Consider the following 25749-nt stretch of genomic DNA (forward strand, 5'->3'; position numbering starts at 1 on the left):
GTTTTATACCTAATCCAAAATAGGCACAACTTGAAATATACTGTAGAGATATTGTACAGTTTTATTTCTGTTAGGTATTATGTTTAGGGATATACATAACTATTGTAATCAGTATATTTGTGAGACGAGCGGATAATCGACAGATTCTTTGTTCTAATTTAAATAAAAGTCGGTTTCTTTCCACACTTGATCGTCTTTGTAGTTTTATATTCCATAGGATCACGTAGGAAATGAACACACAGTAGAGATTTTATTAAAAGATATTTTATAAAATCACAAAAAATTGTGATTTCGTAATATGTTGTGTAAATAAATGTTAATGATTGTTACTATGCAAAACAAATTCATAAAATTCACATACGTTTAATAAATTCCACATAAAAATATAACATTTATACAAACAAGAATAAAAATGGTTATCTCGTTGGACGTTGATCATTGAATTAAAATTTTGAATATTTAATCGGTATATTTTTAAAACGAATTAAATTTTGAAGTCGGCTTTGGCATTTTCGTTTGATTAAAATATTATCCTTAATACTAGTTCGGCAATAGCAATAGATCACATTTATAGTCAATTTGTTAAAATCTAAATATTTAAACAACGCAATTTGGTTGCTTGGATTCTCATAGTAAATTTGTGCGTATCTGTTCTGTCCTCTTCCACCTCCAATTGCTGAGACGTAGAAGAACCAAATTGTCCCTTAATAAAACTAACACAGCCTTCACCATCACCCATTAAAGTTTCCAAACACAATCTTTCATTTCTAACTAACATTAAAACTTCTCTCTCTAATTCAAATAAATGGGGATCTTGTTGATCAGAAAAGTGTTCTCTCACAAAATTCGCTAACCTAAGCACATACTCCACGTTGCTCCCACTGGCTCCTTTACATTTAACTATTTGTTCTGCTAACGTCTTTGCATCTGCTTGGCCCATCCAGTGGGGATTATTAGGAGTGGCTATATATACTAATACTTTAAATGATTCTCCTTGCAAAGGATAAAAGTCGGTAAAATGAGAAATATAACCTCCTAATTTGCATTCGCGTTGGGAAAGGTAAGGAATCGCAGCTTCTCCACTAATAGCAAAGGCTACTCCATGTACTTTGCCCTACAAAAAAAGAGTAGTTTAAAATTTGCCCAGAAAGACAGTAAAATATAGACTATTTTGATATACAGGGTGGCCCATCCTATACGCCTCGGTCTCTGAACGGAAAACGACTTAATATATAAAGTTTTTTCTTCACAGAACTATACAAGGCAATTAACACTACAATTTAAAAATAATGTGAATTATACGGGGTGGTCCAAAAAAGAGTAGTGTATTAAAGTTATATTTTTTCTTATGGAACACCCTATATTTGATGACATTTTTGAATTGTCCGTAAAAAATAAGCTATACATTTATTTATTTTTTATTTTACAATAAATTTGAGCAGGGGTCGCAAAACCCATTTGCCCATGTGAATACAATGTTATATAGTGTGCAATTAAATGGTTACATTGCAATAGTTACATATTAAGCACTAACTAACTAAATAAATATACAAAAACATAGGTAACAGCAAGTGTTTAGTACAAATTAAATGGTCAATTATGGAGCAGATGGTCATCCAGTTTATTTTTTAAAATATTGACAGATGGAGCATCTATGATCTCAGCCGGAAGGCTATTCCATATCGAGAACACTCGATTACAGAGAAAAAATTGTCTAGTTGTTGTTAAAAAAGTTTCCTTTTTAAACTTAAGTTTGTGGCCACGAAGACGATTGTCATTGTCTAGTATAAACATATCCCCCACATTTCCAAAGTTTTATTTTACTATCCGAAACGTAATAATTAAATCGCCTCAAAGTCGACGTTGTTCAAATGTAGTGAGATTGGCCATATTCAGTCTTTCTGTATACGTAGGTCTTGAGCGACCAAAAGACATCCTAGTGCACTGCCGCTGTAAGTTTTCAAGAATATTACGATCGCGTACTAATACCGGACACCAAACAGTTCCGCAATATTCCAGAACTGGACGAATGTACAGTTTATACAGATGAACTGAGCTCATAAATGACACTTTCGCAAACGTTTTATTTAGTAAATATAATTTACTGTTAGCTTTTTTATGCAAAATATGGTCCGACCAACTTAGATTGTTATTAATTATAACACCTAGATCATTATGTGATTTCACTGTTTTTAACACGCGCTCATTAATAGAGTAAGTAAGACACGGATTTTTTTTACCCATGTGAAGAACTACACATTTGTCCACATTAAGAGGCAGCATCCAAGTAGATCAGCATTCCGATATGCAATCAAGGTCATCTTGTAGTAACTGGAAATTTACGGAGGGATCGGAAAATAGCTTCGTGTCATCTGCATAGAAAGCTTTGCTGCATTTAATGTGAAATTGTAGATCACTTGAGTATGCTATGAATAAAAGTGGGCCCAAAACTGATCCTTGCGGTACCCCACTTAAAACCGTTCTCTCAACTGAGAAAGAGTCCCCCTAACACAAAACTTTCTATCTGTTAAATACGCGTCGATCCATCTCAGTAATTGACCACGGATACCAAGGTGTTCCAATTTATGTAATAGTCTTCGCTTTGGAACTCGATCAAAAGCTTTAGCAAAATCGAGGTAAATAATGTCTACCGGGGCTTTTCTGTCTAATGCTCTTGACCATTCATTGACACACCAGAGAAGATTTGTCATTGTCGAACGTCCTTTGACAAAAACATGCTGCTGTTCTGGTATAACCAGTTCATTTTGCAGAAAATCAGAAATTGTCTTGGCAATAATAGATTCTATTATCTTAGATATTATAGGTGTTAAGCTGATAGGACGATAGTTATTAGGATTCAATTTGTTCCCTTTTTTTAAAAACGGTGTTACAGATGCGGTTTTCCATATAGGAGGCAAAATATGTGTGGTGAATGATAAGAACATAATCACATATAGTGGGTAAGCTAAAGCATCAGAACATTTCTTTAAAAATAAAGAGGATATAAGTCGAGACCAGGAGATGAATTATTTTTTAGGCTTTGAAGATGATGTTTAACTTTTTCAGGAGTAATGATTCTATTTTCAAGGGAAGAAGAAACTCGTGACGAAGTAATATTAGGCAACTGATGATTAGTGGGTTCGACAGAGAAAACCTTAGAGAAAGTACTGGCGAGGACTTCGGCATTCTCATAGTTACTTTGGGATATATCCCTATTATCATTTTCCAGTAAAGGTATAGAAACTTTTGTTGTCAACGAAGATCTAATATACTTGTACAATTTTTTACAGTTATTACTAATAGCTATACTCTCTTCGTAGGCAACAACAACTTCATGTAGAGATTTCTTTAAATCTTTGGCAAAGTCTCGATGAATTAGTAAATCCTCTATGCAATTTGTACGTCTATATTTGTACCACAACTTTCTTTTATACTTGATCAGATATATCAATTCCCCATTAATCCAAGGTTTTATGTTATTTTTGTGTATGGTTTTTTTGAAGGTATTTTGGTTTTTACAGAAATTAACAACGTGTAAGAACTTATCCTAGAATACAACTGGATTCCTTATGTCGCCGAAAACATCATTGCAATCAATACCAGCCAGTTGGCGATTTGCACTTTCAAAATCAATTATTTCATATACCGTTTTATTAACATTAGGATTATGAGTACAGTACTGTAAGTTAAACTGAATATGAAACGTTATGACTGCATGATCTGAGTTACCTACTGGAGAGCTTCTTAGGGGATGTGTTAATAAATTGAGATCATTAGAGAATACAAGTCCAAAATAGATGGTAAATTATTGATTCTGAAACGAGTGGGCTCTGTTATGAATTGATGTAAATTAGAATTTATTACAAAATCTGTAAATACATTTTTGGAAGTTGTTAAGCCACTAGGTGGATCAGTTATAGGCCACGAAATGTCTCTAAAATTAAAGTCTCCAATAACAATAAGATTCTCTAGCCTAGACAGTTCATCAAGTGATGCAATAAGGGACTCATTATCTGCTAATCTAGAATCACCAGGCCGATAAACACATACTAGGTGAAAAACAAAAGAGTTTTTATGACATATTTTTAAGCCAAGAAGAATTTATAAGGGTTTGCTATACCAAAATACAGAGGGTTTTGATTTATTTAGGCTTTCACCAAAATCACCACTTTTTTATTTGAATATTTGTGCCTTTTGGTCGAAGCTCTTTCAAAAGTTAAAACAGGCTGAAACTTACAACAATGAGTAATATCAACAATCAAAATACTTAGTGTAGGAGACTATTACTGTCTAGAATGCTAAAAAATGACACATTTTCAACAATTTTTTTTGTATCTTATCTATTAAACACAAATTTGAAATATAAAATTCGAGAAAAGTTTTAAAAAAGTGCCCTTACATGATAGTTTACGAGAAAAATTAAAAATTAAAAAAAGAAAAAATAAAATGTCGGACATTTGTAAAATTTGTTTAAAAACTGACCAATTGTTTCGACTTTTTTCAGTAACAAACATTTTAATATTATTTATTTTCTTTGGTTAGACTGTGGTAAAATATCATAGAGGAAACAAAATGCATCAAGGTTTATTAAAATCGACCAACTAGATCTGGAGATAAACTGTCGTCCAGTTTGAAAAACGTAGTTTTTCTCAAAACTTTAATCTCCGGATGTAGTCAGAAGATTTTAATAAACCTTGATGCATTTTGTTTGCTTTGGTTTTCTTTATGATAGATTACCACAATTTGACCAAAAAAATAATTTTGTGACTGAAAAATGTCGAAAAATGGTCAGCTTTTTTTTAAAGTTTTTAAAATTTCCGCCATTTTGTTTTTTTAAGAGATTTTAATTTTTCTGGTAAACTATCTCATAAGGGTACTTCTTCTTTCTTTTGTAATCTTCAAAAGTTGTATAATAATACAAAAAAGTTTGAATACCATACAGCATATACAGTGATGACTGTCTTACCACCCGGCAAAATAGCGGAAAGGATAGAAGACAGATTAAGTTGTGAGATAGTACGAGATAAGGCTAGTTATTAGACGTGTCTATTTGACTTCAGTCATAATTATACGGATGACCTCGAAAATATTTTATTTTAATAATTTCTGATGTTAGAATAAATGATTAAATATATTAAGATATATTATAGTAAAAAACATTAATTAGTAGCGATTTTAAATTATAAATCTTTAAGTTTATTTAATAATAAAAATAACTCAACTGAAATATTTGACTAAACTAAATAGGTATGTTCAGTCCGAAAACAATTATTGTTGTATGTAGAGTTGGCGTAATAGTTAGAGACGTTGTCTATTGATAAGAAGACTGGGGTTCAATTCACACCAAGGGTAAAATTTTTGTTTTACTCAATCAAAAATAATAGAAAATATGATACATATTAGGTAACAAGTTTTCGAAAAACTCAATATTTACAATTTATTCTTATTCCAATTTTATAAAATAGAAATACAAAATATTTCAAATTCAATTCCAGTTTTACAGTCTTCAGTTGTGAATGGAAAATAATCCATTGAAGACTGTTTAATGTCAAATCCATCACTAAATTCTCAGTGTTAATATCAATTCCTCTGTACAGGTAATGATTTTCAAAACAATTGACGACATTGGAATGGATGCGCGCGAACAGATACCTGCTTTATAGCTAACCAAATCATCAAGCCTTCAAGTTATCAAATAATAACACATCGAGAAGTGTTTTTTACGGTAAACAAAAACTTTTTATTGAAAAAACAATTCGTGAAAAGGATTTTAACGGTCGAGGAAAAAGTGCAAATTGTTGTCTGGCATGTGAATGGATTATCAGACAACATGATTAGACAACAATTTGTAAATATGTTTCCAAATAGGCCGGCTCCAGCACGATCAACAATTCAGTCTATTATACGTAATTTTTTTACTTATGGATCCGTGTTCGATCCAAGAGGAGTTCGCAGACGAAGGGAGGTAAATCCAGATTTGGAACGAAGGGACACTTTGATTTGTGCAAGTATTGAGCAAAATCCTACCCAATCAACACCTCGTCTCGGAGAACAATGTGGAATTCCAAGATTTAGAGTAGGTGAAATTTTGTAAAGTCATCGATACCGTCCCTATAAACTTCATAAATCCAACGAACAATTCCCTGGGGATCAATATAGACGTTTAGAATTTTGTCAAACTGCAATGGAAATGTCACATCAAGATGAACATTTTTTAGAGAACGTTTTGTTCACCGATGAATGTACGTTTTCATTGCATGGCCGTCACAATTCAATCAATGTTAGGTATTGATCTCGAGGAAATCCTCGTCAGATTTATGTCGCTCGTACCCAGCGTCTTCGAAAAGTAAATGTTTGGGGAGGCATAATAGGGAATCATGTCATTGGTCCATTTTTTATAGACGGTATGTTGACTGGGCGGAAATACTTGGAACTTCTGCAAAATGAAATTGTCCCAGCCCTTTGTAATTTACCAATACCTTTCGATTCCATATGGTTTCAACACGATGGTTGTCCTGCACATAATTCCCGCATCGTCAGTGAATATCTCAGTGCGACTTGTCCTAATCGATTGATTAGTGGCCACGGATATTTTTTTATTTTTGTAGAATTTTTACTTAAACATTCTTTTTAAACATTCTTTAAAAGTTTTTACTTTATTTTCGAAAGTACGACGATACTGTTTTGTCAATAAGATTTTTTGTTTTAACTTTAGTTTTTGTTTAGTTTTGTTTAGTGATTCAAAGCAAAACGATCTTTGCATAATTTCAAATTATTAAAAAAAAAAAAAGAAAACCACATGTGGGTTTTGAACTCTAATCGTCTGCGATGTCTGTATCGCAATGTCGAATTAATTCTTACCACTAATCCACGAAGGATTTATAATTATTCCGTGACAAGAGTGTATGAAACTCCTCAAATCATAGTAGAAATTATTCTTGGTTAATAATTTAAAACTTTAGATTAAATAATCACTAATAATTAAATTATTTTATTCACATTTTTGCTTTATTGTGGTCAATCAGTTTTTACTTTATGCGAAATTAAAAAATGGAAATACGTCACACATTCGACGTTACTCATAATAATTATGACCGAGGTGATTTAGCTCGAATCTAACGTCTAAAGGTGTGAGACTATCGATAGCGGTAATGTAATGTAATATAAATTATAGGTTTTTCCGATTATTTCTCACCTCTACGAGTTTCATCTCTTTTTATTTCACAAGGTAACTGTGTTTTCTATCTCTTACGTTAAAAAGCCGGGTGGTAAGACACTCATCACTGTATAATAGATAGAATACAAAAAAAATTGTTGAAAATGTGCCATTTCTTAACATTCTGGACAGTAATAGTCCCTTCATATTTTTGTTAAGACGATGGTTTCCAAGAAAGTAGCAATTTAATTTAATTGAGTGACTGACATTCAGATTGACATTTCTATCTAGTTAGATAGTGCGTGCAAGAAAAAACAGGCTGAATGCCTTCCAGAATCCCGTATAGAATATAGGATATGCTATGTACAATAAGCATATTATTCAATGTCACATGTAGGACAAATTTAACTAAAACAATAAAACATCCTGTGTGATAAAATTGAAATGTTATTGTTAACAGTATCGTGGCTATGTATATCACCGGCGTTTGGTGATGTATTCCACGACATACTTGATTATAATTGTTAAAGATTACAAATTAGAAAATCTTTAAATATTTCAAAAATGAAGAGAGATAGGTATAGGAAACCCTAACATAGAATTGACAGCTAAGTAAACTTTACACACGACAGACTAATAATTATAGGGTGTTTTATTTAAAATAAGTACGGTATATAGCTTGAATTAGCTAATAGAACAATCTAATAACAACCTGTATTTAGATATAGGGAACTCGTATAAAAGTATAGCTTCTTTTTTACTTACAATTAAAAGACACCATTAAGTAAATGTAGGGTATTTCATAAGAAAAAATATAACTTGATATACCACTCTTTTTGGAACACCCTGTATAATTCACATTATTTTTAAGTTGTATAGCCCTGTATATTTCTATGAAGAAAAAACTTTGGATATTAAGCAGTTTTTCGTACAAAGATCGAAGTGTATAGGATAGGTTACTCTGTATATCTATACACATAATATATAATTTATTATATTAAGCATTTATATAAAAATTTATTATATCTTATGACACAAAATATACGTAATTATTACTAATAATATCCCCTTTATTATTTACTAGCATTTGCAGATGATGTTGACATAATCGCAAGATCAAGAAGAGAAATGATAGAGGCATACAACCAAATAGAACGAGCTGCACAAAATAGTGGTCTTAAAATCAATCAGACCAAAACAAAATATATGCATGTAAGTAAAAACGCAGAAATAAGGCAGCCACAAAATATAACAATAGGAGAATACAACATAGAGGGGGTCAAAAACTTTATATTCTTGGGATCCCTAGTCACGTCTGATAATAGCGTTACGGAGGAAGTGAAGAGGCGAATATTTATTGCAAATAAATGTTACCACGGCTTAATTAGACACCTAAGATCAGATAACGTCGCAAGAAAGACAAAATGCCAAATATATAAAACCCTAATAAGACCGGTACTCACATATGGCTCAGAAACCTGGACACTCACTAAAAGAGAGGAAACGTTGTTAGCCACCTTCGAAAGAAAAATCTTGCGACACATATATAAGGGCACAAAAGAAAACGGAATATGGCGAAGACGATACAACTCTGAACTATACAAAATATACCAGGATCCGGATATTATCACATTCATTAAAATAGGACGGCTGCGTTGGATAGGATATGTAGAAAGAATGGAAGAAGGCGAAATACCAAACAAAATATTCAAACAGATGCCAGTAGGAAAAAGAACAAGAGGAAGACCGAAACTGAGATACTTAGAACAAATAGAAAATGATATAACAACCTTAAAAATAAAAAACTGGAGAAAAAAAGCACGAAACAAATCAGAATGGAGAAGAATCCTGGAACAGGCCAAGACCCAAAAAGGGTTGTCGAGCCAGTGATGATAATGATGATGATGAATATCCCCTTTATTGGTCCCAAGATATCTGAACATTGGCCCAGGTTTTACTCTGGTACCCTGAAAAGCAACTAAAAGATTGGTATCCTTTATTTAAAGTTCAATTTAAGAAGGTAAAGAGTGAATAGCAATTATACCTACCACCCAAACCTTTTTTTTTTTCGGAAGCAGTTTGTTATACACCGGCCGTACTACAGCCAATTGGCTGTATTTTCTGCATCTTCAATTTATTTATGATACCTAGTCCAGAATTCTAGAACTTTGCTTGTACAAGTCTAGTGAATATCTAGATCTAGAGTCTCGAGGTATTACAAGGTTCTTTACTTCTGTTACCAGATTGAGATTTGTACCATTCAGGTTTAAAAGACTTTCAATTAATCCCTATTCATTCCTTATGGCAAACTTTATGATTTTTGAGTTATGGGAGTTTATATTAAGCTCTAAATTTAAAGTCCACTCTGTAGCTACAATCAAACTCTGTTACATTATATTTCCGACTATGATATTAAATTTGTCACTTGCTAAGATGCACAGATCATCTACATAATCCAGGAGATAATGTCTGTCGTTGCTGAGTCCGTCTCTAACACTGCCTGGGGTAATTATGGGGTGGATTGAGTAGCTCTGTAATTACCACAGCTGGTCTCAAGCCCGGATAAAATGTGGAGGGTGACTGACAAGGTTAGCAACCTACCAATAGAAAAAACGAATACTGCTCAAAGAAATAATGTACAGCGTCGGAACCAGATTGATACTGTAAAGAACTACGGCAAGAAATAAGGACAAGCGAAAATCAGAGTCAAAGGACTAAATCAGCTGAATGAGAATAAATCAGTCCATATAAATTTTACCAATAAGAGAATTAATAATATTCCAATTAGAATAAATGATGTCCAAGTGCCTATTGCAACATCAGCAAAGTACTTGGGGATCACTCTTGATGCGAAACTTCGCTGGAAAGCTCACGTGAAGAAGAAAAGAGAAGAACTAGGCATCCGCTACAAGAAAATGTATTGGTTAATGGGAAGACATTCCTCTCTATCCATAAATAATAAACTCCTAATCTATAAACAAATACTGAGACCAGTATGGACCTATGGCTGCCAACTCTCTGGCTGTGCCAAGCCTAGTAACATCAAAGTAATCCAGATATTCCAGAATAAAGTGCTGAGGAAGATCGTAGATGCGCCTTGGTACGTTAGGAACAACGACCTTCACCGGGACCTCAAGATGGAAGACGTCAATCAGATAATCAAGAAATTTGCAGGGAGCCATGAAAGACAAAATGTAAAGAAAAGAAGAAAGACTTTTTGCAATACAGAACACAACAAACACAACAGGCATACAACCACTACAAATGAATCAGAAATAAAACGAATACTTTATTTAGACAAATAATAAGAAATCACTGGCAGAGCTTCTCAAAACAGATGGAATACGACTTCTATGGAACACAAAAAGAATTATGGGAATGATAGGAGGACAAAGAAAAGAGATGAACGAACTAATAAACACGAAACACATTCAAAAGAAAACATAGGCAGACTACTTTTGATTCCTATTTGCTTAAGTTGACGATAGTGACGGTACCAAGACCAGAAGTGACGACAAACGAAGAAATAAATATTGAGGAGGAAGAGGCGAAGGAAGCATTAAGACCAGATCTTACCAAACAACTATTAAAACTTATTCAAAAAGGGAAACTAATCGAACCCGGAAAATTACAGAGGAATTAATTTATTAAACAACACTAAAATTAACAACCAAAGTGATAACAATTAAACTGAATGAAATTATAACACTAACAGTTATAAGTTATAAATATGGTTGATAAACAGGCTTATACAAAATTATAGATTCTTACCACTTCGTCTTCAACTAAGGTTGCTACTCGTCCTGGCTGAAAAAAAAAATAATAAATAAATAAAATTTTATAACATAAGATACCAGTCAAAATTATTTTATCAAAAATCTACGTAATATGTGTAAATCAATAAAATGAAAATAAACAACATTGAATATTTTTCTCTTAAATTCAGACGCTGGTCTCTTGTGTTATTTTTTTAAAGAATTTTGACGTCTACAAAATTCCTTTTTAACATATTTATGACTTTGGAAGTAAGCCAGTGATGAAATCTTAATTTATCTTGAATAAGCACGTATAAAATCGTGTATTTTGCGAATAAGTTTCGTCCAGATTCAACAAATGTTAAGTCGTAAAAAGATTTGGTATTTTGGTTTCACTGCTTTTTATAAGTTCCTTGCTTGCTGCCATTACTTCGTTGATGTCGATACCGTCACGACAACTACTATAATCAAATTATATATCATTCAAATCTACGGGGATCAAGTAATATATCGTTTTAAAATTCTTGTAATTCCCTATACATTAGTCTTTAAATTTTTAAATTCGATCTAATATTTCATTTGATTTATTAAAAAAAAATACATTTTAAAATTACTTATTTCTTAATTGATTAAATGATAACTTGATGACCTCCGGTCATCATTTGTCTTTCAAGTTGGCACTTGAGAAAGGCACTCTGCCGAAACTGCTGTGGTGATAGGATATTATAATAAATTTTGTGGAAGTGTTGATTTCAGTGTTTCATTGTTATATAAAATAAATTTCCATCAAGTAACGGTCGAATCCATCACATGGTTTTTTTCATTGAAACAGGCTTTCGATCGAGTCAAAAGAAGGGAACTATTCACAGCACTGCAAGATATGGATGTTTATCCAAAGATAATTAGAATGATAAAAAGTCAAGATAAACAATAGAATAACAGAAAGCTTTGAGGTCAAAGAAGGAGTGAGGTAGGGTCTCCATTATCATCTATATTGTTTAGTATATTATGAAAGGTTATATAGGAAGCAAACATTAATAGAACAGGTCTGATATACCACAAAAAACATCAGAACGATTTGGTAAACTTGGCTAGAAGCAAAATAGAGCTGATGGAAACTCTAGAGTCATGAGAGGGCAGCAACCAAAGGATTATATATAAATGAAGTATATAAAAAACGAAGGCAAAAACGAAGTATACGGAATTGACAAATAAGCAATTTGTTCGGGGGCAGTACGTAACAAAGACAACAGCAAAAGGACAATAATATAAGTTCGAAGAATTTGGAAGATTTAAGTACTTAAGAAATGTCTTCACAAGAGAACCCGTGTGCAGAGAATGATTCCATCTAGAATTCCCACAAAGGAACTATCTATTGCATTGGCAGGTAAAAGGCAAAGAGGAAAACCGAGGTCAAGATGAAGCAACGAAGTTAAAGAAGATATGAGAAGACTTAACGTAACGAACTTGGAAAGAAAAGCAACTGACAAAAGGGAGTGGATGGACCTACTAGGTTCGTGTTGCTTATTATTATTATTATCATATCATTTACTTAGTGTGACAAATGTGACAAAAAAAACAAAAACTATGAGAAGAAAGAAATTAAAATATAAACCATTCGCATACTTAATCAATTAATTTAGCGGTAGATACAATCTAAAATGTATTTAAATAAATAAAATAAAGTATTTAACCGAGATTAAAAATTTAAAGACTAATGTATAGGGAATTACAAGAGCTTTAAAAAGATATCTTATTTGGCCACCATTGTCATTAAAACATGTTCGAGTGATTCTTATCCTGGCTTAGGGGTTCAAAGTTAAGTAATCGAAAATATGGGAAAATGTGTCCCTTTTTAATCAAAAATTGACATGTCGGTAGGTTTTTCAAAAATTTTGTCGCAGTTCCTAATAATGTCTCTGTTTAGTTTTCTTTGGACCACCCTGTATAGGTGGTAGTAATGACATGTTGAGACAAAGCACGTGAGTGTTTTCACTTATTGATGTCCCTTCTATGAAAAGACGAGCTTTAGAATAGAGACAAGTTTGGTCAATGTAACAAGCATTGCAATCGCCACAAGGTATGAAATAAACCACATTGATTTGTTCCAGAAGAGACAGTCGAGTTTGGGTTTTAAAGAAAAATTTTTATTGGGATACTGGAAAAGTAGAATTGATCAAACATCAAATTTCAAATCTTCATATTGCACAATAGGTGTGTCTCTGTTTTTGTATTCGGATCATCCAGTTAACAGCAATTTGGCGTTCCCAGACTTTTGGTCCGCTTTGTACATATACATATATATAAAAAAAATATTTTAACCCTATTGGAATAATTGATGTCGTTACTCAGCTGAAATTTACTTTATACTAAATTAATATACATTTAGTATACATTTTATTAGTTCTAAATCCTTAAAGTGGGAAAAATAAAACAAATTTAAATATGTTATTCATTTTTAAATATTTTATACAATTATGTTGGTCCACAATTTACCTGTTTCTTTAATAATAGTTAAGATTACATTTTGACAACCTTAAATCGTAATTTTTCGCATTCAGTACATACACCCACCAGTTATCCTGTTTATAGTACTGTTAATCAAAGTTATTGTTATAGATAGCTGCTTTATCGGTATCGCTGTTTTTTGTGTTATTTTTAATGACACGTTCATATGTCTTGAAAGTAGTTTAAGGTATTATTTTCATTTTACTGCACGCTATCTGCTGATTATGCCACAAAGCATATTATATATATATATATATATATATATATATATATATATATATATATATACAGGGTGATTATTTAAGACATACATATTATCTATTTAGTATTGAGGAGCAAAAAGGCGATGATCAACTTTTTGCAGCAATCCATAAACTAATAGATAGTATTTATATGGCAGAATTAATTGGTACCAGAAGAGTAGCTAAAGGGAATAATATATTCGTTGCATAACAAGTCTGATCAACTGGAGTGTAAGAACTATAGAAGCATTACTCTGTTAGCATCTGCGTATAAAATCTTCAGCAATGTATAGTATGAAAGACTTAAACATTTTACAAATGATATTGTTGGTCAATATCAATGCAAATTTACTGCTGGAAAGTCAACTACACATCAAATTCAAGCACATAGGCAGATTCTAGAAAAGTCACTAGAATATAACATAGATACGCACCATGTCTTCGTCGACTTCAAAGCAGACTATGACAGTGTAAAAAGAACTGCATTATACAAAGCAATGATAGACTTTGCGATCCCAACTAAGTTAGTTTAGTTGACCCAACTAACAATACAAAATATAAGCTCATGCGTAAGATATGAAGGAGAAAACTCTAAGTTCTTTGACATTAATAATGGTCTAAGACAGGGGGACGCGCTGGCGTGTCTCTTCTTTAATATTGCCTTTAGGCAATCAGACAATTAAATATTAGAATGAATGGAACTATTTTTAATAGATCGACAAAAATTCTCGTATTCGCTAATGATATAGTTATAGTGTGCAGAAGTATAGGAGACATTGTGCAGTGTTTTACAAGGCTTGCGGATGCGGCAAGTGAATTAGGACTTGTGGTAGACGAGGAAAAACCAAATATATGTTGGTTTCTAAAAATCCCCGAAATATCCAACAGAGAATTCAAATTAACGACCATACCTTTGAGCAAGTCAAAGAATTCACATATCTTGGATCGCTAGTAAACGCAACAAACTAATAGCAACATTTTGACATAATAGATCTTGAGAATTCTTTCAATATAGGTTATACTACCTTATACCGAGTGTTTTACGAAATATGACCAATTTTATTTTGAAACAGTGTCCGATTTGACACCCTGTATCTTTACAAATACTAAAACTGCAAACTATTATGCTATCCGACATTGTATGGATAGAATAATATTGAATATACAAGGTGATTCAAAACGCGAACTTAAATTTTTCTTAAACTTTCATGGATCACCCTATATACACTGCCGAGCATAAAATTAGGGTCATCGCGTAATTTGAATTTATTTTGGAAATTATTCTTTTTTAACTATATAGTAACATAATTGAAGCATTAAATAACAATAAGTCACTTCAAGTATTTAATTGTTGACTTTAATGCCAAAGTAGGAATGAGAAACGGCAAAGAACAAGTCATGGGAAAGTATACAGTCGATGGTAAAGAGGATATCAAAAACTACAAACCTAGAAGTCTACTACCGATCATATACAAGATATTCTCAAAGATCATTAACAACAGATTAACAAATGCATTAGGTGCTGCAGAGCCAAAAGAGTAAGCTACCTTCAGAAGTGGATTCAGTACCCTGGATCATATCCATACGCTTGGAGAACTAATGAGTAAAGCTAAAGAATATGAAATACCGCTAGAATTAACCTTCATAGATTTTGAGAAGGCTTTCGATTCTATATATCTCAAGGCAAGTAACAGCAGCTATGACCAACCAAGGCATTGACAAACCGTACATAGAGAGCAAATATATACAGACCAGCAGAAGCTAAGGTAAAAATTTATGAAAACACTCCAGAATTTCCTACTACCAGAGACGTCCGACAAGGAGACGCAATATCACCAAACTCTCCACGCAACTCTAGAAAATATATTCAACAAAATGAACTGACAGAACAAAGGCCTATCCATTAATGGAGAACACCTCAGCCATCTAAGATTTGCAGACTACATCGTACTGATTGCTAATAATAATGGAGAACTACAAGAACTTATAAGCGACTAAATGCAGCTAGCATTGAAGTTGGCCTAAAAGTGAACTTTACAAAAACAAAAACCATGTACAACGAGATAGTGGATGCCCAAGATGTAATAATAAACAACATCGCACTTGGGACAGTACACGAGTATGTATACCTGGGACAATTAATACATAAATCTGGCTCCTTATTCCCAGAAATAAACAGAAGAATGAAACTTGCTTGGGCATCTTTTGGTACAAATACACTTTTATTCAAATCGATGATGCCAATCCACTTGAGGAAAAAAACATTCGATCAGTGTATACTACCAATCATGGCATACGATAAGAAAGTTGCTTAAAAGTCAATGGAGGCATGCTAGGTATAATAAAGAGAGATTGAAAGAGAATAGAATGGATCAGACAGAAAACTAAGGTCACTGATGTAATCCACAGAATTAAATCATTAAAATGGTAGTGGCGGGATATTTAGCGAGAAAAACTGACAATAGATGGCTACGAGAAGTACACTGTGGTATCCAAGAGGCGCCAAGAGACCAAGGAGACGTCCAAACTTAAGATGGGACTATGACATAAGGAAACAAACCGGTACAACATGGCGTAGAAAAGCGAATATTAGGCAATCTTGGGCAAAAAAGAAGAACGATTATGTAAGGGACGCTGCACCATAATCGATAGAATACGCTGAGAATAATGATATGTTGTATATACCAAATCGTTTGAAAAATTAAATCACTACTAAATGATAAAACTATGTATATATAAAAAACGAATATCAAATTTTATAAATAAAATTTAAATGTCATTAAACTCATTCATTAATAAATGACAAGATAGAAATACGCAGACCTAACTTGACACTGATTAATACATTTATAGTCGTCCCAGAGCAACTTCACAAAAAAACACACCCCACTCCTCCAACAGTAACTTTGGCTATCCGACATAGAACCTTTCAAAATACTTTGCTATAGTGGGTAAAACTCAGTGTCGTATACAGGAGCCATGGGATTTCCACTAATTTATTTCCAAAGAATCAATTCCAAAAAACCACAACTTATATCTTCTGTCCAATCTGACGAATTCTTAGAGAGTGTAAAATTAACGTATTTTCAACATTAAAATGATTTCTGGGGTAACTATCGATTCAACAGCTTTGACAACTGCAAAATTCGCAATGTAAATATTGCAAACATCAGTTATTTGTACATTAAACTACAACCTACAATTCTACAAATAGTCCGTGGATGGTTTACTTTACTCTTCAACTGTTTAATAGCTTTTGTAATAAAATTCAATGTGCTCATGAAATAGAAAATAATTACAAAATTACGTTTCTTGGCTTATGTTTGCAATACAATAACAATGAACGCTGAATAACTGCCAAATGGTTTATAAAAGATGGTTGGTCTGGAAAATATTTAAATTATAACACATCAAGTGTTTATTTATAAATGCTTTCTCCATGTGGTTTCGTTTTTGTTGTTTCTAAGATTATTTTTATTAATTTTACCATCTTTCTTGTTACTCACAGTTGTTTTATTACTTGAAACATTCTATTTCTTTTTATTATGTCATAAAATTGCTTATATATCCCTAGAGATAACAAAACTTATACAAAAACTAATATTGCACAGCAAGATACCAGACGCATGGAGAACCATCATAATGATACCAGTGTTCAAGAAAGGAGATAAAGAAGACCCCAACAATTATAGAGGTATAAATCTACTAAACACCGCACTTAAGCTTACCACAAAAGTCCTAACCAATAAAATCATTAAACTAACAACTTTATCAGATGAACAACAAGGATTCAGATCCGGAAGATCCTGCGTAAATGCCGTATTTGTACTAAGACAAATCACACAAAGATAAATGGAAAACCAACACAGTGTATACCAGTACAAAGCGGAGTCAGACAGGGTAACTCGTTAAGCCCACTTTTCTTTAATATAATAATGGACGAAATAATACAAGCAGTACAAAAGTCATGGTTACAAAATGGAAAACAAAGAAATCCAAATATTATCTTATGCAGACGACGTCGCATTAATCGCCAAAACAGAAGAAGAGCTTCAAAGATTAACACACGTCTTCCATACAACAGCCAAGAAATACAATATGATAATATCAGCAGAAAAAATCAAATGTATGGCAAGATCTAAATACCCACTACGATGTAAAATCGAAATTGATGGGAAAATAATACAGCAGAAAGCAAGATTTAGATATCTGGAAATAGATATAACTAGTTACGGATATGTTGAAGAAGAAGTACGACAAAAAGCTTAAAAGCAAGTAAAGCGGCGGGATCTCTTAATGACACAATCTGGAAGAACAAACACTTAAGATAAGACACAAAAACAAGAATCTTTAAAGCAGCAATTAGACCTATATTAACATACACGGCGCAGACAAGATCTGACACATCTAAAACGAGATGACTAGTGATGATGATGAAAAACAACAGTGATGAAAATACTTCGATGAATATCAGGGAAAAGTCTGTTGGATAGGGAGAGAAGCGAAAACATAAGAAGAGCATGCGATATAGAAGACATAAATGGATGAGTGACAAAACGGAAACAGGAGTGGAACGAACACATTAGTAGAATGGCAGAGGATAGGATAGTACGACTAGCACAAGATAAGTCACCAAATGGACGAAGATGTATTGGCAGACCAAGAAAAAGATGGTGCGATAATTTAAACAATTTATAAGGCTAATATTGAAGAAGAAACAGGCTTTAAAGCATACATACAAGAAGGAAGAAGTAGAATAAAATTGTTTAGCATTTATAAAAGGTTTTATGTTCGTACTATTTGATTCATAACTGATATATTGCTACTAAATCCTGCTTAGGATTCCTCCGTTTCTTTCTCTGCAACTTTGTTCAGTCTTTTTTCTCGTACACTCCACTAATACTCTATAACATAATTCCAACAAGGGTCTCTAGAATTCTGGCACTGCATGTACCAATTAATAAAAAGGAATATTTAAAAATAAGCATCGAATAGCAAGGATTATCCTCAATGAAAGCTACAAGAAAATAGAGGAGCTTGATTATCCAGTAAAAGAAAGGAAATAGACTTGCCATGTATCTGAAAAACATTTTTTGTCTAACGGAATTCAAGAGAAGCATAGCTAGTATTAAATCAATAATTTATTTGATTGTCTTAATGATTTCATTAAGGCTTATTTTTTGTTTGTTAATTAATTTTTCACAATACATATCATAAATGTCTGTGCTTTCCCTTGTACTCGCTTTGGATTTTCCTATTATTTCATACTATTTGATTGCTTTTATTATTGGCTAAAGCATCGATGAATGAGTACGTTTAAGTGAATTTTACTTTAATCTAAATATTGTTTTCTTGATGTCCTTGTCAATTCTAGCACGGTTTTCCTTCTTATTTTATAGCCAAAAGGTATTTGAAATATAAAGAGCCTTTGACATTTTTTTTAGCAAAATATATACTTGGGTAGTACCCCGTATAACTCTTACAGACTAAAAAGCAGCATACGACTCTGTGAATAGAAGGGGAATGTACAAAGTAATGAAAGAGCTAGGAATACCAAATCAATTAGTAAATTTAACAAAACTAACTCTTGAAAAAGTTGAATGAAGAGTACGAATGTGGGGGGAACCTTTTAAAACAAATTACGGGTTGTGCCAGGGAGACCCTCTCTCCTGTATACTGTTTAGTCTGGCTCTAAAAAAAGTAATACGTTACGAATGTCACAAATCACGTCTGATGTGGATAGGGCGTGTAATCACTCATTGGTCAGAGAAAAAGAGGAAGACCCAGAACAAGGTTCCTTGATAATATCTTGAGATAACTTCTTGAGGAGGCTAGGACCCACGCAGAGTTATAAAGCCAGAATGATGATGATGACCCCGTATAACTCAATGTTTCCCAGCCGAATTAATGCAGCATACCTCCTATATTCCTCCTTTTATTCAATTTACGGATTTTGGACCTCTGAAAGCTTATTTTAAACCCTACATTTGAAGTAGATTGTGTGACTACAGTTAGTGCATGTTACATTTTATCTCTAAGGGTGAATCAAATGCTAAGAGAACCAGGTCGCTGTCGCTGCTGAGTCTAGCTATCAATCCATCCATGACTAGATTCCACAAGAAAGGAGATAACTCTTCTTGTGGACAGCGTCTGGCTATTTGTGCTGAGACTGTATCTCCCAGCGATGTTGCATACATTACACGGCTCTTCAATGTGCAGTTTATTCACCTGCAGGTTGTTTCATCTATTTCTTTCAACCGAATCGCCCTTGTGGCTGCTTCGTAGGAGTTCCTATCGAATACTCCCTCTGTAAATATTGAGAAATGCACCCAACATCACTTCTTAGTCTTCTAGAACGTAGTCTATCCTCTATACGTGATGATTCCGTGGAGAATCCTGCTCTATATGTATACTGTCCCTGATGTACCGGACTTTCAACCAATATAATATCAATAATCTGCCTATCGAGAAGTTTTTTATAGCCTTCAGTAAAAAATGACATCAGACTTACCGGTCCAATTCATTCATTGTCATTCAGCATCAGAAACTATCTGATATATACGGTAAAAGACCTTCAAGAGTATTAAGTTCAAAATATCAAGTACTGATATAGACATTAAGCCCAAAAACGATTCAATGGTTAGCTGGAACAAACTGGATCTTCTCCCACTTTCTTTGAAACCATAAATTTAGCACATAAAATTTGAATTACCTAAACTAATACTAAGTATGTCTTAATTTGGATAATAATAAAAACTGAAAAAGAGATTACTTCTTTTTTAAAATTATGAATGAACTATGTCCATCCTTTCCAAAAGAAATCAAAAGTGTTGTAGTTTTTCAAGCTTGACCATCAAATTTACATATTCATTAGCTAATAAAAATTCGTATTTTATTACATATTGTCAACATTCCGATTCTAGATCGAAGTCTAGTCAAATTAGGCATAGAATAGGAAAAGAACGAACAGTAGATCAGGAAATGTGTAAGAAAAATTAGGTTTTGCAATCTTTGAAAACATTTTTATATGAATATGAGTTCTAAACGCACTTTAATTTATTTTCAAATAGGTAATTTATTTTTCGAATGTTACTAACAAAGCAACATGTAGATTACAATCCTGGAAACGGAATATAACTTAATAGTCCAGGAAGTTAAGCTCAAAAATAGGCCTTACTATCAATTCTCCGCAAAGTAAGATGGATTTTAATGCGGTTTTGTACATTCGATTCGTAATAATCTCTGAAAACTTTGTGACCGTATGAGATCAAGAAGAAATGAAATGAAAATTTACATTTTATTGAAGTTATATATCCAGTCACAGGTCACTCACTTCTTCCTAACTATCGCGTTTTTGTCAAAATCGAACAAGTGTTGAAGAAAATAGAAGTAATTACCAGCTCAGAGCAATACAATGAGGTATTCAGTCAATTTGGCAAAGTAATTCGTTTGGGAAAAGATTGAAAAGGCACTGCCTCTTGGCACTTTAAGTTTTCAATTATTAAGTAAACGTATTATTTTAACCAAGACTAAAAATGGATTAAACGTTTTGATACGAGGAGAGCCGCACTATCGAAGCGATATTGGAAAACCAAAAAGTGTTTGTAAGGCTGGAGAAGATATCAGGAACATTTTGGAGAAGAGTGGAAAAACTTAGAAAATCTTGAGTTTTACCATAACGCTTTAAACACGAATAATGATATGCTAGAAAACATTATTGATTCTGAAGAAAATTAAGGAGTTATTGAACATATTGAAGGAGAAGCTGATGCTTGTGATGAAATTTCAGACTTGGTTGTTTAAAACTTTTTTGTTCCATAAATATTTGTTTTAAGATTTTTTCGATAAAAATTTAGTTTTAAGGAAGATGTGTTTTTCTTTTCATACCTACATATATTGTTTTTTCTGTTGCAAAATCGGCAATCTAACAAGTGTTTCAAGCAAAACCAGAAATTTCCAAACTTAAATCGTTAATTACTTAAAATTTAATGAAATAATTAGGTTAATTTTGTGAATAACTAAAGCCAATGTACTTACAAATAAATATAAATACCACAACAAAATAAATAAAACTTTAATAATACGCTAAAAGTTTTATTAAATAAATTCTATTTCCTAAAAATTTTTTAAGTGGAGATTGCTGGTTTTGCTTCTATAACCCTCTATGTCATCCATACCTTACAACTCAAATCAAATCCTGGAGCCATTCGAAGATGGAACAGGTGTAAGCTTATTTAAAGTTGGAAGAAGAAGAGGTATGTTATTTAGCATTAATAACACTTCAGTTTGGAATTAAAGACTAGACATGCCTTTTGTAAACTCGTAATTATTATGTAATACCGAAAATTCATTTCAAATTACTGTCACATGGACTTGACTGTCTGTACTTTACTTATATTCAAGAAACTTTCCGTTAGTTCTGTGTCTCTCTTGCATAGCGACTCTTTCACTCTTCTACGCAACTCAGTCAGAGGTTAGAATGATCGTGATCGACCTGTATATTATGTACAAAAGCAACAACCAACATACACTATTATAGCTAATATTTAATTACCATTCAAATCCAACAAAAATTAATTTGGAGAGTATCAAATCATGTAGAGAAAATTGTTTTTAGAACAGTTAGCTTCAATAAAATATATTTTGGTATAAAATGATTATCCTTTATCATTTCTGAATGAGGAATTTTACAAAATAGAGAACAAAGATCAACACAAAAAGACCCTGAAACATTTCTACAAGCTGTAGATTGTCAAATATCTATGATAAAAATACCGTACGTAAAACTTAAATATACGTAAAAAATGCATAATCGAAAGAACATTTAAAACAACCGGCACCATTAAAATATATTTTGTCTAGAACTGCAATAAACAAGAAAGACTTGAGATTTGAGAATGCGGAAACTTTGAATTGGAGAAGTTTCAAGATCACTAAATGTTTGCATTTTTGTATGCATGCTATTGTACATTCATGAAAGCATACAAATATACATGGAAGAAAGAACATGAGCGCAATGAAAAATTCAATAGTTTTAAAGGTATAATATATATAATTAAGAGATAAGTTCCGTTGTAGAAATATAGGTAATAGAGATCGAGACACTTTTGTTGAGTTCAGACAATGTTATCAAATAAAAGTACCTACATATCTTCAAATAAAGTTGTCAAAAGTAAGTACTGACAATACGATTTGAATGCCTTACACTAGCTTTAAATTGCGTACTGATTGACATGTCCGAATTGTCAGTATAACAGGCTAATAATATGAAATCAGTGTAATCAAATTTGAGGTCTAATTTGCGGTTTACTTATTTATTCTAAACGAAACATTTGATAAACGTTTAAAAATAATATTACTAAAAATATCAGTAAAAAGAAAAAAAATTATAAAACATTAGAAGCCAACTTACCTGATCGCAAGTTCCGCGATGTGTTTTATTTCCTTGCCAAAATCTTCTTTCATATCCTTTCACAAAGCCAGTAATTGCTTTATGGAATTCAAATCCGGGTTTCCAGCAAAGCGACCCATAAGCAAATACCCATAAGGCCTTAGTGTCCTCGTTAGAAATTTCAGTCTGTAGCTCCGTAATATTCATTTTTATTTTTCATTTGTAAGAATTATCTGACGCAATTCCAAGCGACACCAGATCACGTTTTACATTTATGATACACGCCGTGGAAACGTACGGTACATAAACACAGTCAACTTTGTTTGATACTATACAACGAACTGTCGGCTGTGCGTGCGGTGCCCGCTACTCTCTCCTTGCCTTATTGACTTCATAATGGAAAAGATAAATAGTAACAAGTAGGAGGCATACACTACTTCGTTTGGAAAGTCCACGCGCAATATGGTTTCTATTTTTGAAACCTATTTTTGGTTAAATAATTTTATAAATTTATATATACACTCAGATGCAAAAAAACACAACGGAGAAAATTTTGGTCAAATTCAGAGTATTCCAGTTTTTTTTATTTTTAGCCCTATTTTGATGATGTTTTAGCACACTGTGTAAAAGTTTATAAATTTTAATTTGGTATAGTGAGTTTTTTAATAAAATTTTGTATTTGACTTATTATACAGGGTTAATCGAAAGGTGGTTTTTTATCCTAAATTTGAAACATCCTATGGAATAATTTCGTTAGCGGATTTGTGTAAAACCTTGTTTTTCGGTTGCAACCATGTCTTATAATTATGTTTTTTGTTTCATATGAATATAAGGATTGGTTTATTTTTAGGAGCGAAATGTCTTTGCCACCCACAATTTACGACTTTTCTTATTATTATCATTATCCTTTGTATTAATTTGTAATAGAAGCACTGTATTTAAATAATGATTAAAAGCAACGACATGATCTTGCTTTTAATAAACAATGATAACAATAACAAAACATAAAAAAACAACTTAAATGTAACTTAACCTAAGTACGCAAATAACAAAGAAAGACTACTAAAAAATAACTTAATACTTTGTATTGTCTCCCCTAGCATCTATAACTGCCTGTACACGTGGGCTCATGCTGTCTATGAGGTTGCGAATATCATCTTGCTGGATGTTTTGCCATTCCTCTTCTAGAGGCAAGCGAAGTTCGTTAATTGAGGCTGGTGCAAACTTCCTCTAAATATTGCGTGACACACATTGCAGAGTGGGTCACGCATTATCTTGCATTAATAGAAATCATCGCCGATATATTGAGAAAAAGGTACTACGTGATACGCTAAAATTTCCTCAATATACCGGTGTGCAGTCAACAAACCCTCAATAAATACCAATTCAGTGTGCGCCTTTCGGGATATTCCTGCCCATACCATCACCGAACCGCCTCCATGGCTAACGCGGGGACTGAAAGCGCACTCCGCAAATCTCTCTCCAGTACGACGCCATACTCGTTCTCTCCCATCTAATGAGTGAAGACAGTATCTCGACTCATCTGTAAAAAGAACATTACTCCATTGCCCTAAATTCCAATGTAAATGTTCCCTGGAAAATTGTAGTCTAGCCACTCTGTGCCGTGGAAGTAATTTGGGCCCAGTTGCTGGTCTGCAACTTTGGAAACCAAATTCATGTAATCTTCGACGAACTATAAATACACTTACATTATTGCCTCGAACCTCTTGAAGCTGATTTCTTGTTTGCACCGCTGTTAAATGACTCGTATAAAACGATCATCTAAAGCGGTAGTTTTGCGCTTCCTGTCACAACTCGCTTTACGCTTGTTTGTTCCAGTTCGTATAAAACGTTCCACTACTCTTTGGATGGTAGAGCGATGAGTGTGTAGTAGTGTCTGTAGAATGAAGACGAAAAAGCGTCTTGGTAAAGGTATTAGACAAGGTGATACTATTTCACCGAAGCTCTTTACCTTACCATTGGAAAATGTATTCAAAGAGCTCGACTGGGAGCAAAAAGGTCTAAACATTGATGGTGTACGTTTGAGTCATTTGAGGTTTGCGGACGACATAATATTATTTAGTACAGATATCAAGGAACTGGAGCAAATGCTCAAGGAATTAAATCAGCAGTCAAATAAAATAGTTTTAAAGTGAACGTTCAGAAAATAAAAATAATGAGTAATTTACAAACTAATATTGTTATTTACCACGTCAGTCTTGAAAATGTAGATCACTATATACATCTTGGACATACCATTAAAATTGACAAAGAAAACCAAATAGCCAAAATAAAAAGACGCATACAATTGTCTTGGGTAGCTTTCGGCAAGTTAAGTTTAATCTTGAAGAATAAAGATATACCAATGTGTCTAAAACGTAAAGTTTATGACAAATGTATTTTGTCTGTAACTACATATGGACTGGAGACCATGGCCTTTACAAAGAAAAACTTAGAGTAGCTCAGTACAACCCAAAGAGCGATGGAGAGGGCCATGCTAGGGTATAGTTTGGGAGACAGGATTCGAAATATCGACATTCGTGAAAGAACAAAGATTACTGACAGAACGCATAACGTATAGTAAGGTTCAAGTGGCAATGGGTCGGACATGTTGCCCGAGATAATCCCGAGAAATGGACACAGAGATTAACAAACTGGAGACTAAGAGAGAACAGGCGAGGAGTAGGCAGACCACAG

The 25749-nt window shown here is 33.0% G+C and overlaps 1 protein-coding gene across 1 annotated transcript; it reads right to left on the minus strand.

Moving 5' to 3' along the window:
• Nucleotides 1-347: 347 nt before the first annotated feature.
• Nucleotides 348-23455, minus strand: LOC140452166 (glutathione-specific gamma-glutamylcyclotransferase 1). The gene is made up of 3 exons (XM_072546262.1): nucleotides 23074-23455; nucleotides 10928-10963; nucleotides 348-1114 (listed from the first exon to the last, which is right to left on the minus strand). The coding sequence occupies exons 1-3, from the start codon at nucleotides 23257-23259 to the stop codon at nucleotides 590-592; spliced, it is 747 nt and encodes a 248-aa protein (XP_072402363.1). The 5' UTR covers nucleotides 23260-23455; the 3' UTR covers nucleotides 348-589.
• Nucleotides 23456-25749: the final 2294 nt, after the last annotated feature.

The sequence above is a fragment of the Diabrotica undecimpunctata genome, chromosome 10, assembly GCF_040954645.1.
Source record: "Diabrotica undecimpunctata isolate CICGRU chromosome 10, icDiaUnde3, whole genome shotgun sequence".
NCBI lineage: Eukaryota > Metazoa > Arthropoda > Insecta > Coleoptera > Chrysomelidae > Diabrotica > Diabrotica undecimpunctata.

What these genes read in the sequence shown, in the direction of transcription:
- LOC140452166 (XM_072546262.1), bottom strand. Translation starts at nt 23,259, where the DNA reads ATGAATATTACGGAGCTACAGACTGAAATTTCTAACGAGGACACTAAG. An exon ending in ATCGCGGAACTTGCGATCAG is followed by an intron (nt 10,964 to 23,073) that starts GTAAGTTGGCTT and finishes TTTTTTTTTCAG; the next exon opens with CCAGGACGAGTAGCAACCTT. An exon ending in CCTTAGTTGAAGACGAAGTG is followed by an intron (nt 1,115 to 10,927) that starts GTAAGAATCTAT and finishes CTTTTTTTGTAG; the next exon opens with GGCAAAGTACATGGAGTAGC.